Source organism: Anopheles bellator, chromosome 2 (assembly GCF_943735745.2).
Source record: "Anopheles bellator chromosome 2, idAnoBellAS_SP24_06.2, whole genome shotgun sequence".
NCBI classification, from domain to species: domain Eukaryota; kingdom Metazoa; phylum Arthropoda; class Insecta; order Diptera; family Culicidae; genus Anopheles; species Anopheles bellator.
The window spans coordinates 37,891,607-37,906,500 of record NC_071286.1 but is presented as its reverse complement, the minus strand read 5'-3'; the positions used below and the strand labels follow the sequence as shown (position 1 = coordinate 37,906,500).

General features: G+C 49.5%; 3 protein-coding genes across 4 annotated transcripts; 1 reads left to right on the top strand and 2 right to left on the bottom strand.

Annotated features, from left to right (window-relative positions):
- Window positions 1-6,294: 6,294 nt before the first annotated feature.
- On the bottom strand, window positions 6,295-7,347 carry LOC131210686 (mitochondrial dicarboxylate carrier-like). The gene is made up of 2 exons (XM_058203967.1): window positions 6,932-7,347; window positions 6,295-6,856 (listed from the first exon to the last, which is right to left on the bottom strand). Exons 1-2 carry the CDS (start codon window positions 7,345-7,347, stop codon window positions 6,403-6,405), a joined length of 870 nt encoding a protein of 289 aa, XP_058059950.1. The 3' UTR covers window positions 6,295-6,402.
- Window positions 7,348-7,783: 436 nt separating this feature from the next.
- Window positions 7,784-10,093, bottom strand: LOC131209278 (mitochondrial dicarboxylate carrier-like). Of its 2 annotated transcripts, none has more exons than XM_058202307.1 (3): window positions 9,962-10,093; window positions 8,605-9,025; window positions 7,784-8,541 (listed from the first exon to the last, which is right to left on the bottom strand). In XM_058202307.1, the coding sequence occupies exons 2-3, from the start codon at window positions 9,018-9,020 to the stop codon at window positions 8,082-8,084; spliced, it is 876 nt and encodes a 291-aa protein (XP_058058290.1). In that variant the 5' UTR covers window positions 9,021-9,025; window positions 9,962-10,093; the 3' UTR covers window positions 7,784-8,081. The 2 variants fall into 2 exon arrangements, with proteins under 2 accessions (XP_058058290.1, XP_058058289.1); XM_058202306.1 differs by lacking the exon at window positions 9,962-10,093 and adding an exon at window positions 9,397-9,536.
- Window positions 10,094-10,161: 68 nt separating this feature from the next.
- Window positions 10,162-14,316, top strand: LOC131210247 (uncharacterized). The gene is made up of 2 exons (XM_058203461.1): window positions 10,162-10,279; window positions 13,476-14,316. The coding sequence occupies exon 2, from the start codon at window positions 13,514-13,516 to the stop codon at window positions 14,285-14,287; it is 774 nt and encodes a 257-aa protein (XP_058059444.1). The 5' UTR covers window positions 10,162-10,279; window positions 13,476-13,513; the 3' UTR covers window positions 14,288-14,316.
- The last annotated feature ends 578 nt before the right edge of the window (window positions 14,317-14,894 follow it).

Sequence of the window (14,894 nt, the reverse complement as noted above, 5' to 3'; positions counted from 1 at the left end):
GGTCACCTGGACCACGCACACAACGCGCGCGACGGCCAATTTCGAATTGAACCGAGTGAGCGGGCCACTTCACCACCGCAAGACGCGCCCAGCACCACCTAGAATTGACACTTTTAAAACGGATACAGCGGAAATGTAAGGCTGCCTCCCACGAACCGCACACACTCTGCACTTCACGGGCGCTGCGTTCTCCAGCAAAGACGCGATCTAGGGTCAAGGGGCCTGGCCTGGGCAGCCCAAACGAACGCCCAGTAGATGGCGCCTAAGCATGAACCCACTACTGGTGGCTGACCATTTGTAATCATTTGCAGCAATCTCCTCAATCCTCCGAATCACCGTCGCGGAGGCTCACGCTGTGGTTGAGCTGCGTTACGCCAGCCAGCGAAGGGGATCACTGCTATACCGCTCGGTCCGGAGGGGGTGGTCCTTGCAGCATAGTATGATCTGTGGCGGCCTGGTGGGGTCTGCGCTGCAGGCGCAAAACTACAACGAAAAATAAGACAGCGCATATAAATTTTAATTATTATTAGTTACGTTCGCTGCGCCGCGTGCCCGCTGGTTGGTCGACGGCGGTCGGTGGTGTCTGAGCAGCAGTAGGGACATTATGGTTCATGCTCACGGGGGACGCGGCCCTGCTCGGAAACGGTGCAACCAACACTTTAACCTCTTTAATGTCGCTGGGGTCTCTCGCTGCTAAGAGGTACCGAATTCGTGTTTTAAGGAAGCACACAAAGGGTGGCCCGAGCTTCCGATCTCCCGATAATTTCTAATTTATTAAACTAAGGGCAGCATTCTGGGGGCTGGGTTACGTAAAGCACGTATCAAGACCCAATAACGCCGGGCTTCGGGGCTCTCGGTTTTCGAATCATTCGACGCCGTGCCTGGTTCCCTTCTTTCGTTTTAAGCCTTCACATTCAAGTGGCGCCAGTTGTAATTCACTTATCGTGGTGAAAAAATGGCACAAAGCAGGATCATTTGTCAGTGCTTTGGGTGTCCTTTGTTGTGGTCAAGCTGTGCAAACCATGGTTTTATCGCTCTTTTAGCACGAAACGATTTATCCTCGATTGGACGTTTTTGTGGAGACTGCCAAAGCTGTTGGTCCGCTTTGCCCGATCAAACAAGAGGCCAATGCTGTTTATTTAAAGTATGGTTTTAATGCTTTCGTGATTTTTCGTTCCCATAAAAAGCGACGTATTGGAAGTTCTTGGTGGGATCAGCTGCGCGTCATCCACTACAAAATTACTGGAGAACGGTTCATACAGAAATATATTGCCCACTGGAACTACGTTAAGTGCACGTATGCAATACGTAAGACAGGGTTGACACTCAACAAGGGAATAAGAGACACAGCAAAGTTAAACTTATTTTTTTCACAAAGCATCAGATTCTGTTTGGTCAAACCATCAAGGATGTATTTGTGTATGAAGTAGCACAAACCCTTACTGCAACATAAATCAGTAAGTTTGAATCATAAAACTTTTTCAATAAAGTATTGCGATAAACAATCATTTGAAATCAATTTATCTTTTGGCTAAGTTTAGCTGTGTCCATTCACTGCCACCTGCGCATAGAGGAAGGCTTTCAAGGCAAATGAAATGCTCACCACGAAGCATTCCTTCACATTTGAAGCAATCACGTTGGCGCTGCTCGCTCTTCCGTCGCTTCTCAGCAGCTTTCGAAAGCTTTTAGTTTAGAATTATCAGAAGAAGCGCCCCGAAAATGGCTCCCTCCCTCCAACCGGAGCCCTACTTCAGACGCTGCATTGCGGACGAATCGTCCGCTTGTCATCGGTGCGATTTCAACGATTTCCAATCCACGTTGGGCGGACCGAAGGTTGCTTGAAATGGTGCGCCAACTACAAATGATACTACCGCCCGGTTATGGAGCCGCTCGCCGAGAGCATTTTGCCAGCGGATCCGGATCCTCGCGGCCACATTATCTCCGCATTATCGGCAGCTTCAGGGATCCGGAAAATGTAAAACCGATAAAAAAAACAACAAACTAACGATCGACCGACAGACGGTGTGGTCCACCCGGCGCTACTCACAGCACACGCGGATGCTGATGCGAGGCTTGGCGGAGTAGTATTTAAAGTGTCCCCCCGGTGGTGCTGACCCCGCCTCGAAAGAAAATCTGCGGAAAACTCCATTTCCATTCGGTGCCTTTATCACTCTATCACCGCCGCTGGTTGACCCTTGTTTCGGTGCCTTGTCCTACCGTCCGTCCGTCGGCTCCTCGACCCATTGCCTAGATTTGGCCAGCTCCTCGGTACGATAATGCTCTGGAGTGGAAATTTAATATCTCGTCAGCCAGCCAGCCAGCTTTTCGTTGTCCTTGTTCGTTTTCGTTGTCCGCACACAATTTCTGTCTTTTTCGGGATCCCATCTTCGGGCCGCTATCTCTTATCAATTCACACCATTTTCACACGCCTCCATGGGCGAAACAAAGAAAACAAGGCGATGCGGCAGCGAGACACAACACGCTCCGATCCGATATCGCCCTTTCCGTGACTTCCGGCTTTCGGCCATATTCGAACGGAAAAGTGCCACCCTTCGTGGCAACATCCGCACCGCGTGGGGACTATAAAACGCGTGCTCGGGGATCCCTACGCAATGCCGCCCGAAAACACGTGCGCCCCCCGCTTCCGTTACGCCACCTGGCTGGGTGGCTGACGGCGAGGAAACAAAGCCCGGCCAGAACCATTCTGTGGGGGGTTGGTGGCGAACGCCAAATGTACACACAGGAAATGGAAAAATCTGATACATATGGACTGCGTCTTTCCGAGTTGGACTGCCGACCCCTGCCAAGTTCTTGCCGTTCGCTCGCTGTTTGATGGTCGTAAAATCCGGGTACTGGTTCTGAACTTGAAAATTCTTTCAACACAACACCCGGGCTGGTTTCGTGCACTCCAAAGGGGCTGTGGTTTGTGGCCGGGTAGACTTGCTGCTTCAATCATCCCTCCGACGGGGTGGCCACATTTTTCTGCGGTTTCTGTGCGATTCAAACGGAGCGCTATCCTCGGGAGGGTTCGGGGCCCTTACGACGTTGTGCGGTGCTTCCTCCGAAGGACGCACCCTCTGGTGTTCAATGATCTTAAAATTCCGCCAACACTCAATCCCGCTGGCTGGGCATCGTCCCTCCGGGACTAGCGAGCGATGCCGTATCCGGTACGCCACGTGTGCCGAGGAGATTGACTAATTCGAATTAGAAATTAAAGAAAATCCCTCAGGTGGCGCCTTGATAACGAGCGGCAGGATATGGCAGAGTGTGATATGTGAATGGCACGCAAACATCAAAGGCCACCACCGACAGAACCACGGTGCGCACGGCAGGGGGCGGTGCACATCAAACGTAATGGATTTCTATAAAAAGCCCGGTCGACGCCCGTCGAGCGGAAAATGCTCCTTTGCCGACGACGCTGCTCCGGGGCTCCGGGAGTGCCGCAGTTTGAAGAATTCCTCCTCGTCAGGAACTGAGCACTCGGCAATGATCATCCAACAGTGGCGATGGTTCCGGACGTAAATACTGGACTACGACGACGGCGAGTGTGTGCGCGGGTGTGTGTGGTTCCAATCGAACACATGAATCACATCACCGGCGGGTCCGGATTATGGGCCTGACAGTAGCGAAGCAGTTACGTCTATTGGGAAACCGAAATCGATTGGAAAATTAATCCAACCGTAATACAGAGACACTGCCCTCGGTCTCACGGGGGAGGTAAGGCACGAAACCCCCGTACCGTAAATTAATATACAACAATTCGGAGGGTAAACCCCCCAGAGACGCGGTTCCCTGACAAACACGTGAAAAATCGTTCACGTTTGGCCTCCCTTTGTTACGCTTCCAAACAAACAGCCGATAAGAGAGCGAAAAAGAGGCAGAGAGATAGAGAGACAGAGAGAAAAAGTCTAGGGCAACAAGAGGGGGCCCACGGGGTTGGAAAATGTAAATTTCAGAACTTGACTTCGAATGTAATAAACGTCAATTTCTATTCACGCCATTCAAACATTTTCACCCTCCCCGAATCAGTGCATTAGAGAGTGTGGGTGCAGGGTAGGTTGTGGTGGTCCTTCGTCGCCACTCCGCGAGCTCGGCCATGTCCGGGAGGGAGGACTGATGTGAATAAATTTAATAAAAGTATCCAACAGTTTTGCCGCCGCCACCGCCGCAAGGCTCGCTTCTCTCAGCACAGGACACATGCAGGACATGTCGGCGCAGGCCACGTGGTGGGGATTTGCCTGTCCGAGTTTCTGACACATTCACGCAATGGTGCCGAAGACATTGTCAAGCTGCTGCTGCTGCAAGTGTTTGTGGTATTTGTTTCCTTTCCTTGTTTTTTGCGGCCCGTTGCTTGCGAAGGGTCCAGGACACGCAGGACGCATCGCCCTCCCCCCCGGGCGGTTGAGTCTGAGATCTCCGACGCGCGCGGCATCTTATGTACAGTCTGCTGCTGCTGCTGCTCGGAAGGCCGGCTCGACCGGGGCACCAACAGCGGAGCACATTTCCATAAACTTTTCCGGCCCAGCGGGACCGCCCCGGCCGGTAGTAAAAAGGTCCGCGGGTGAGTGGCATGATAAACTTTTGTTTCCAAACAAAACGCCGTACCGGAAGCAGTGCCTGGAACGGGTGCTCCCGTTGCGTGTGTCTAGTGTTTGCTTCTCCGACGGACGCTAACCCCGAATGGTAATCAAGCTGGTTTCCAGGGCGATGTGGAGTCGAAAACGGGTACTCTCGGGGTAGAAAACACGAAACACGGTCAATACGGCCAACGCAGAACGTCTGGTCGTGCGTTGCAACAATAAACGAGCGAACTAGGGCTACGCATGCAACCGAACATCGCACACCGGCCGACCGGGTATGGGTTAAAATTTGATTAGCCTGCAATCTTGGCCAACTTCCACTCTTCCGGTGCTGCCTTCGGAAGAACGTTCGTTCTTTGAGAGAAACAGCTGAGAACATCAGCACAGAGTCGCTAATCCGCTCAGGCCCCGGATTGAAGCCGCAGGTCGACGTAAGCAATACCAAAAATATCCTACCGGACGGGCGGGCATTAGGATACGCCAAAATAAAACCTGGTAGCCCACGTTCGCTGAAGGGGGTCCAAATCCGGCACGATTTGGCAGAGGTTACGGAAAAGCTTCTTATGCTACGCTCCCCAGTGCCTTTCCCAATGCTCCCCACCAGTGCCGAAGAATATTGCCACACTGTTACCAACACACGTGCACGCTCGTTACGCACTAGAGAGGGCGAATTGCGGGAACACTGTACGCAAAAGCCCCACCAAGCTGTTGCCTTCATGTTGAGGATGGGTGGTGATGCTGCGGCTGAGTCATGCGGTTCATTTGCGGTTATTAGCACACACGGTGGCCCTCACAATAAACGCAACAAAGGTCCATCGCCATCACCTTGAACTTCCGGCCATTCCGTGTCGTTCCGGTGGCACTTCTTTCACGCGACCACCTGGGCCATCAATTGCGACTTTGATGTTGCACTCGGAACCATTCGCACGGGGTGGCCACTTAGTGGAGCGCGACAGGTAGTTCAGGAACGGAAAACGACCCCCGCTTACAGAACGCCAGAGGAACCCATCGCCAATTTCTGCCCCAACCGATGAAGCTGCTCCACAGCTGGAGCTCTTGTTTTGGTTAGCGCTGTAGTGGTGGTAGTAGCCTCCGTGGGCCATACACTGGTGGTGGTACCGTTCCGATTCCGACACGAACCAAGCGACGAACCAACGAATTTACTGTATGGGAGTTGAAAGTGGCAATGAAATGGGGCAACCTACGTGCGATACGTGGGGAAACTTCACTTCACTGCTTACGCGAAACGGAAAACACGACCCGAGAAACGGTGGTTCCACTAAATCACATGCAAACCCGGCACGTGTCACAGAGTTCTGGCGTGTAGCGACAGCACGGAACGGAACCACGCGGGACACGTCCGAATGAAACTTTTTTTTTGAAATGAATGAAGTTTGAAATCAGTATTTTCTGGCCGATGTTTTGGTTTTTGGTTTCGTTCTTGGTCTCTGGTTTTCGCTTGTAGGTTCGCAAACCAAACAATTTTGCGTTCCCGGCCTCTAAAAGTGCACGAAGTTCCCTTTCTAGGGAAAACTGGTTTTCCGAAGCTTTTCAACCTTTGACGCGAACGTAAAGCTCCGTAGTTTGACAGTTGTTTCGGAAAATCGAACCAAAACGAAAAGACGTGTGAGCTTTGACATGCTGTTAGCAGGGATTTTGAAAAGCATAACATTCGATTCGAACCGATGGTTTTTAACCACTACTACTACTCCAGATCTATCACTGATTTTGCTTACTGCTACACGCTACACTACTGACTATGTAGAAACTACCTATTTTCAGTCCATATTTCTTAAATACAACAGCCTGCAGCACGCCACTTTCAGGGTGCCTGGGTTTGAACTATCCCAAAATTGATTCGCAGCTGCTCCAAAAATATAAACGTTAAAACGGTGTGCGGCCCAAGGCGAATGAAGCGTGGCACGAATCCCTTGAAAAATCCCACCGGCCCGAGCTTGCCGATGTGCCGCAGGATGGCGCCGATATTGCGAAACTCGCCCGGTTTAGCGTTCATCATCACGGTTTTCACTACGTCGATCGGTTGGGTCATTGTGGTGGCGATTCCGCCCGCAATTACGGAAGCGAGAAAATGCGTGCCAATGTTGTCCGTGAAGTAGCCCGTCTGGAAGAGCGTGTACTTCGCTTGGTCGTAGAAAGTTAGCTGACCTATGGTCATAAATACGGACCGTGCTGTCGCTGAGCTCGCGCCGGAGAACAGCCTCCGGAAGCCCTCCTCACGCCAAACGCGCACGATGCCATCGATTGCGTTTTTGTAGCTACAAGCAAAACAAAAATTATTATTATTCGAACATGTTCACTACACTACACTACACATGCAACACTGTTCGTACTTGCGTCGCTGCGCCGGCGGTAGTTTGACGTCGTTCTGCATGCGTACGTTAATCAGATCCGCTGGAGAACCAACGAACCCTCCCACCGTTCCACCAATGGCGGCCATCACTACGCGGCCAAAGAAACCGGACTCTTTGCCATACTCCGACTGTTTACCCAGTTCGTAGATGGCGAAGCGTGTCGTGGAGTAGGTAAGCTGGCGCAATACTGCTGCAGTAACTCCGCTGTACAGGGCAGTCAATCCATCATCACGAACAATCTCGCGCGCAAGCTGCCACATCGACAGGTTGGTTCGCATGTCGATCTGATAGATGACTTTCAGCAGATCGAGGGGGTGCGTGCAATACGCTGAACCGGCGCTTGCCAAACCCCCGAAGTACCATCGAGAAACCTTTTGTGGTCCTTTCGCAGTCATCGACGCTCAGCGCTCTCTGTAACGGTACATATGAAATCAAAATCGTACATCTTTTGCGTCGCGAGCGCCATCTGTGGAGCTGTCAGTTTCAACACTAGCACGGCAACGCAACCCTGTCGCGGTCAAATGTCAGAGTGTTGTTATTGGAAAATTTACATCTTTACCTAAGTGCACTGTTTTCCGGGAAAATCCGTGGATCCTCACACGTCACACCCTTCAACCTGTTTTCAACCAACCACCAAGAACGCTTGCTGATGCCAATCCAGCGTTTTCACTGAAGAAACAACTAAAAGGTACGAACTAAACGTAGCGCCGAGTTCAACACTGACAAACACTGGCGCCGCGTGTGGAAAGACAGCTGCCGGTTTGACGTAAACATGGAACAACAAAAAGCACAGAACCCCCAAGTAAACAACAAACGCACCCGAAGCCGTTAGCCAACATAGATAAATATATTTGCTTTCCCTCTGTACACCTCACCCCATTGCGGTGCAGTTTAACTACCACGTGAGGTGACTACCCAGACGCCAATATGCAAAAGAAAATGTAAAAACAGTGTGGTTATCTAAAACAAGCACAATACCGCTGGCATCGCGGTACCGATGCGCACCTTACGATGGGGCCACTGAGGTGGCCACCTGACTATTGCTCCGTGTTCGTTAGTGGAATGTGTCAAATTGCTCTAAAAGCGCACGGTAACCCGTAACATTAGTGGTGGTAGTGGACCGTGGGGTCTAGTTCGCCTTCGTCGTTGGTTTCAGGTAGCCAAAGTTCAGACGCAACTGCTCGAGGAACACAAACGTGAGAATGGTGTGCGGGCCGAGACGGACAAACGCCGGCACGTAACCCTTGAAGAAGCCAAGTGGTCCGAGCCGGGCCGTGAAGCGGACAATGTCCCAAACGCTGCCGAACTCTCCCGGCTTGGCGTTCATGGCACGCGTTTTGAGAACGTCGAGTGGTTGTGTCAGGGTGGTTGCGATAGCACCGGCCGTTAACGATGACAGGAAATGCGTCGTGAGATTATCGCCGAAGTAGCCCGACGTCAGCAGTAGATCCTTCACCAGATCGTAGAAAGACAGCTGACCGATCGTCATGAACACAGCACGGGACGTTGCTGTCGAGGCACCGGAGAAGAGCCGCCCGAAGCCCTCCTCTCGGTACACACGAAATAGGCCGTCGATTGCATTTTTGTAGCTAAAATTACAAAACACTAAATAGTCATCTGCCGGCTACTAGCGATGAAGATGGCAGACTAACTTTCTTCGCTGTTCGACTGGCAACTTGATATCGTTTTGCATACGAACGTTCACCATGTCGGCGGGTGTACCGACAAAACCGCCCGCTGCTCCGGCCGCTCCCGCTAGCGCTGCTTTACCGAGAAACCCAGAGTCGTTGCCCATCGCTTGTTTGCCCACCTCGTAGATGCCGAATCGTGTCGTGGAGTAGGTCAGTTGGCGCAGCAGCGAAGCGGACAGCCCATTGTAGAGTGCCAGTACGCCTTGCGTGCGCACCACCTTCCCGGTCAGCTGGAGCAATGATATTTTGCCTTCCTGCTGTGTTTGTAGTGTTACTTTCAGCAGATCCAGCGGATGGGTGCAGCATGCCGCGCCGGCACTGGCCAGCCCACCAAAGTACCAGTAAGAGATACGCTTCTTGTTGTCGTTGCTGGCCATGCTGACTGCAAAAGATGAAAAAGAGAGAATGCTTTGAATAGAATCGACCACCATTTAGAGCATAAATCGTGCTGATTGAATCAGCTGATAATGTTTGATTGTCACGGGGGCTTGGTAACATTGCAAGATGAACGAACGGACGGAGTGAAATAAGATGTAAACAAATCGTGGCGAAGGTCAAGTCAAAGGGTGACACCCGACGACACTGGCTCGCCATTCACAGGCGCGGCACTGCGAGCGAAAGTAGCAAAGCACTGACTATGTTGAAGGCGGCAGGGCACAGGTGCGAAGAGGCGACTTATTTTTAGATAAACCCATGCCGAATTTGTTTGCGGAAGATAATGCTGCACTCAACGATGCACGTTCACCGCCTTACCTACGTCGCGCGGTGCGGTTGTGTGTGGAAGACAGGGAAGGTGGGTCTAGGCCAAAAATAAGGCTACAACCACGACAACGACGGCAACGACGGCAACGACGACACAGTTTCTTTTCGAAGTACCCGAGACGATGACGCAATTGACAGTCGAAATCGACCACCGGCAGCTATCTGGCACAGTGGGCAAGGAGTGTAGTGTTTCACGGCCAACATTCGTAATACATTGGTCTTGGAATCGTTCACCGATAACACCTTAACATTATTGCTTTGGCAATTCACGTACTATCGATTTAAGTGGGGGTTTGAATATTTATTTGAACCAATCTGAGGATAAGACGTTATCACGCAGCGAGCAGTGTGTTTGCGATAATCGTGCACAGTGAAATGGAACATAAAAAGACAGACATTTATGCTCATTGCGCCGTTACTCAACGCAATTATGCCTTGAAGCCTCAAGAAGATAGATTTAAAAATTGACCCATTTAGAGCCCAATTTTTTACATTAGCAGCAGTTACAATTTTAGGACGTTTGTAGTTTATAAAAGGCTACATTCCACAAACTTACGAGTTACCGAGGAGAGAAGCACGTTAATTCTTATCGGTCAATATGGAAGCGCCCGTTCGATCACTGGAAAAAATTGAACTGCACCGTCCGGCTGAAGCTCGTCGATTCTTTTGCACAACCAATCGGTTTCATCGACTCTCCACTACAGACGCACGGCGCCGATGGAGCAAACGTCAAACTCAGCTTTTCCATCAAAACAAACAGTGTTTGTGAATCGGATCGAATCGCGCATTTGGAAGGTTTACGATTCGACCTTTACTGTGTGTTCGAGGGGGGCATAAATATCAGTTAGCCAGCGATCGATAATCGCCGTTTTCGGTAAGTAGACACTGTTTACACAAGGCTGACCTCCTGCCAGCCGCGTTTTTCACACTTCAATTCACATGTCCAACGGTTTGGCGCGGTGGCGTTTGGGCAACTTATTAGTGGCGCGCGGCCGGCGTATGTTTTGCTGTTGCCAGGAACGCAACGATGGCTGGCCGGTTGGCGATAGACGGCCAGTTGGTACGCGGGACCGGTTTCGGCCAGCACAAAGTAACAAACTGATCATATAACATCCGATGATAGAGACGATCAGTTGCGAGCGTGTTCGACAGATACATTCGAACAGGTTCATTTGTCGCTGCTTGTACTTACTTTCGTGTGAAGGTGGCTCTAGGATGCCGCTCGAAAATGTGTGCCGCCCCCAAGAACCGTTTCGTCAAGACGCGCCCACTCGACTCGGCGACCGCTTACCAAGTGAAGTTATCAGGTATCAACCGCTCGCTTCGCTAAAATTATCATCGTCGGTTGTCGGCGGTTGTCACTGACAGCGGTGGACGACTTGTTTTGTGGTCCGTGGTGACGCACGGGGAGATCTTCAATTCCATCTCTGTCGGTGGACGCTTCCGTCGTATCTTTACGGTCCTTTTTCGTCTACACCTTCAACATGGATCTTGTGACCACCGCTCAGCAGTGGACGGTGTTTGGAAGTACTTTATCATTATCATCATCATTATCCATAGCATCTAGTGCGGGAGAATAAAGAACATAAAGAATGCCGAGCACGCTACAACAATACGCTCAGCTGCTGGTGGCGGTTGGTGGCAGGGAGGATGGATTACCAAAGATTATGAGAGATTTTTCTCCCTCTAAGAGTTTTCCACGGGGTTTACATGTGACGAAATGATAACGTCAAACGGATAAGCAAATAAGAGAAAAATAAATGAAACGGTCCGGGGCAACCGTGCCGCGTTGGTGCGTGAGCTGCGATCATTGACGCAAGTGTTTTCCAACGCAACTCATAATCTCTGACCCTGGGAAACTTCCTTCACCGACAGGATGAAGACAACAGAAAAGTTTCCCACGAACTTTTTCCATTTGTGAAATTCCCTCTGTGATATACTTCAAGATATCTTTCTCGGTTTACTGACTCAAATAGGACTTGCCGAGGCATATTTTTCGCCCATTCTGCCCACTTTTTCAAAACTTAGCCTGTTTATTGTAAAAAGATTAACACAAAGTACTTGCCTGTTAAATGCCGTATGCTTTGTGTGTGTGGCTTGCTTTTCCTCCTTTCGAAACTGATGCGAAACAGTATGGTCGTTGGCCGTGGAACGAGCGGAACCCACTGAGTTCCGCTCAAATTATTGGGATCTTTAAGGCAAGATGTTTAGTACTTTAACCCTAACCGGTGAAGCCAAACAAAGGGTACCTTAATAGGAAGGGGGGTATTCAAATATTCGTCGCCCACGACCGTTAGCAAATCGGTACGTCCTTCATTGGCGTGGAAAATTAAGCACAGTCCAGCGTCGGATGGAAAGCGACTTCTGGGAAAACTATCATCCTCCCGTTTATCGGCGGGCGATGTTAAGCAATCAAACTGGTTGACAACTCCGTTTTGTCCACACAGCGTGCTGTCTAAAAGATAATCTAAAAATGTATGTTTTCCAGAATGAGCAGATATTTTTGTTCAGATTGTCACTCCGCTTTCGATTGAAAGTTTCGACGGATGAAAAGTTTTCCGTTTGAAGTGTATTGCTACTGTCTTCCCAGAGCGCGCAAAGTTCTTCCGGAGCACGCATACAAAGTTTTGTACGTATGTGGTTAAAGATCCACCAATGGACCAACAAACAGTGGCTTATGCCTCACGGGGCGAGAAATAAAGCGCTCCACTCACATAAAGTTTTCCTATCGTCTGTAAGAGTAAAAGATTTCCTTTGGGGTCAAGGTGAAGTTAATGTTCCTCGTTTCCGCTTTGTTCAGTTAAATGAACTTTTGATTGTACTTAAAGTTTGACCGCGCCGCAAAAGGAAACAGTTCTCTTCATGGAATGTATCCATTTCAAGTATTAGTATTTTTATGCTTTTCGATGAACTAGCAACATAACAATGAAGTCTGTATGGTTACTGCTATTATCAAGTGGTAACACATCAAAAATAAAAACGATTATTGATTATTTCTACACTCGCTAAGACGGCCGTAACCTTCAATCAGCCGTAAAGCGAAAGAGATTCCCACATGTGAAAAGGCTCATCTGTTGTGTCGGCTGAAGTCGTAGCCGTAATAACAGGATGTGAAACTGGTATGATAAGAATTCGTGGCAGCACACCACTACGGATCGATTACCACAGGCGGCTAAATTACAATTTCGTGACTGGACGATTTTATGTTTCGGCTGCTGTGTTCAAGCCCTTCAGCCGCTTCAAACCCATTTTGTTGGTCGTCCCATTAGCAATCTGTTCCTATTTAGTTTCTAACCTATTTAAAATAAATTTAACGTAAGAGTTTTGTCAGCTGCAACAATACTACTGAAAGTCAATTCAGCAATCTATGGTTGCAAAATGAAACATCCATTGCCAATTTGAAGGCCGAGTTTTTATTCGTATGGTTTGATAAACTATCTTTAGACTTTAGAAGCGATTTTTTTGTTAAATTAGTTCGATTTTGATTTTATATTTGTTTTAAATTGATTTTTTGCACGATTTATTGCTCCAAAATGCTTCAGTGTAAATGAACCCCTATTTGGAACCCATTGCTCATACGAGTATGGTCAAGGATATACAATTCCTCGGAGATTAATCAAGGTTGAGAAACCATAGAAAATGAGTAATCGTACGAAGGTCAGTGCATATTTGCATCTGGTGGACGTAATCAATCATGCGCCTGATGGTCTGTCAGAAGGCAAGAAAAAAAGATTAGTATCTGCTAAAGATGCAGTAAAGTGGTATCCATCCATGATTCATACATTTCTCTTAGCAAATAACGGTGTGGGCGGTGTGTGTGTGGTATTTGTAGTCGGCATGTTTCGATCGATGTAGATTCCCAGTTACACGGACAATGTTCATACAAAACTAGACAGTCGACAGTTAGAAACCCGACCGGGCTGCATCCGTTCGTAAACCCGAAGGTATTAAGGTGGCGCCGATGGTGCGGTCAATTTCGTGTGTGGTCATAGCGATCAAAGGCTTCATTTGCACATTTTCATCGTTAGCCGCTAGCCATGATTCGCTGATGTCCTCTTTCCCCTTCGCAGCCCTTTTCTGATCTCCGCCCGTAACTGTTGCGTCATCGATGTCGCGGGATATCCTGGCAGCGTGTTGTTGGCCAACGGCAGGATACTCGTCACATAACACCAGCGACATACCGCGCACCACCGTCATCCAGGAACGAACCGATACCGATGGAAGTTTTCTGATTGCGACACTGCTGACCAACTACCTCAAGCTATCGGGTGACAATCATGTCCTGCTGTTTGCAACACACCAAAATAAAGCGCACTACATCAGCGCGTGCCAGAAGTTAACATTCAACACGGCGGCCGCCATCGAGTCTGAGACGTTGTGCATCGTCGATATGTTGGCCGAACTGTACAGCGATTGCAACACCTCATGTCCACCCTCGGCAAGCGGTGCTAGGCTGCTGGAACTCATCAGCGAGCGCGTCGCTTCGTACTCAAAGCGCAACACCATGGTAATCGTGGACGATCTTGGTTTCTTCACGAATCTTCATCCGACCGGAGAGAACGATATGATCGATTTCGCGGAGGATTTGCTTTGTAGATCCTATCAAGCCGTCCAACACATTGTGGTGAAGGTCAACGTGTCGGAATGTTTCAGCCGGCTCTGTGCCTACATTGGCGATATAGCACAGGTAGCCATCACCCTTGAGCCGCTTGCCTCGGGCAACTTCCGGGAGGTCGACGGTCGCTTAACGGTTTCCCGCTTGGCGGGCAGTGGACACGATTTGACATCGTTGCGGGAGCATCATCGGACGTTGCTGTACAAGGTTTGTGACCGACAGATCCGGACCTATGCGCCGGGAGAGCCGGGTATTAAGAACTTGTAAAAATAAACGCCCATTTGGCCGGGAGCCAGCACGAGCAGTGCAATGTGTGCATATTTTCACTTTCATTTCACGCCTGTCGACGTTTCTCCATTGAGTCGCAAGGCTAGGGGTGCCAAAAGATGACAAGGTGAATGCAAGGCAATAGAAAGAGCATGATGACATCTACGAATCTAAGTGTAATTTACCGACCATTCATGACGAATGATGGATGTATGGGAAAACTTTTCGCTCGAGAGAATGTGAAATTCAGGGTGCGCTGCTGGCAGAGCAACAGGACTGCTCAATACGTTCGGCATTTTCCCTATACGTTGCCCATAAATGACCCTAATGACTTAGGTCGTACGTGATATATTTCTTGTTCCTGTTTTCAGACTGACTAGCAGAGTGCAATCCTTTCGTCTGGTGACTCATGTACACAGCATGTTGCTCAACCATACGCTATGACCTATCTTCTTCGCACAGCCAGGCATGACCCCACCAAAAAGAAGAGGCGAAAACGGAAGTTACGATTCCATGAGTTGTTGCATCACTGTTGCAGTTAGAATACAACCAAAGATAGTTCTTTAAATGATGGTAATGATCGTTCCATTCTAGTCAATCATTCTGC

Bases quoted from the DNA above. Each gene is read 5' to 3' on its own strand.
- LOC131210686 (XM_058203967.1), bottom strand. From the start codon at position 7,347: ATGACTGCGAAAGGACCACAAAAGGTTTCTCGATGGTACTTCGGGGGT. The intron at 6,857-6,931 runs GTACGAACAGTG...TTTTGCTTGTAG, and splicing joins CCGCCGGCGCAGCGACGCAA to CTACAAAAACGCAATCGATG.
- LOC131209278 (XM_058202307.1), bottom strand. From the start codon at position 9,020: ATGGCCAGCAACGACAACAAGAAGCGTATCTCTTACTGGTACTTTGGT. The intron at 8,542-8,604 runs GTTAGTCTGCCA...TTGTAATTTTAG, and splicing joins CCAGTCGAACAGCGAAGAAA to CTACAAAAATGCAATCGACG.
- LOC131210247 (XM_058203461.1), top strand. From the start codon at position 13,514: ATGTCGCGGGATATCCTGGCAGCGTGTTGTTGGCCAACGGCAGGATAC.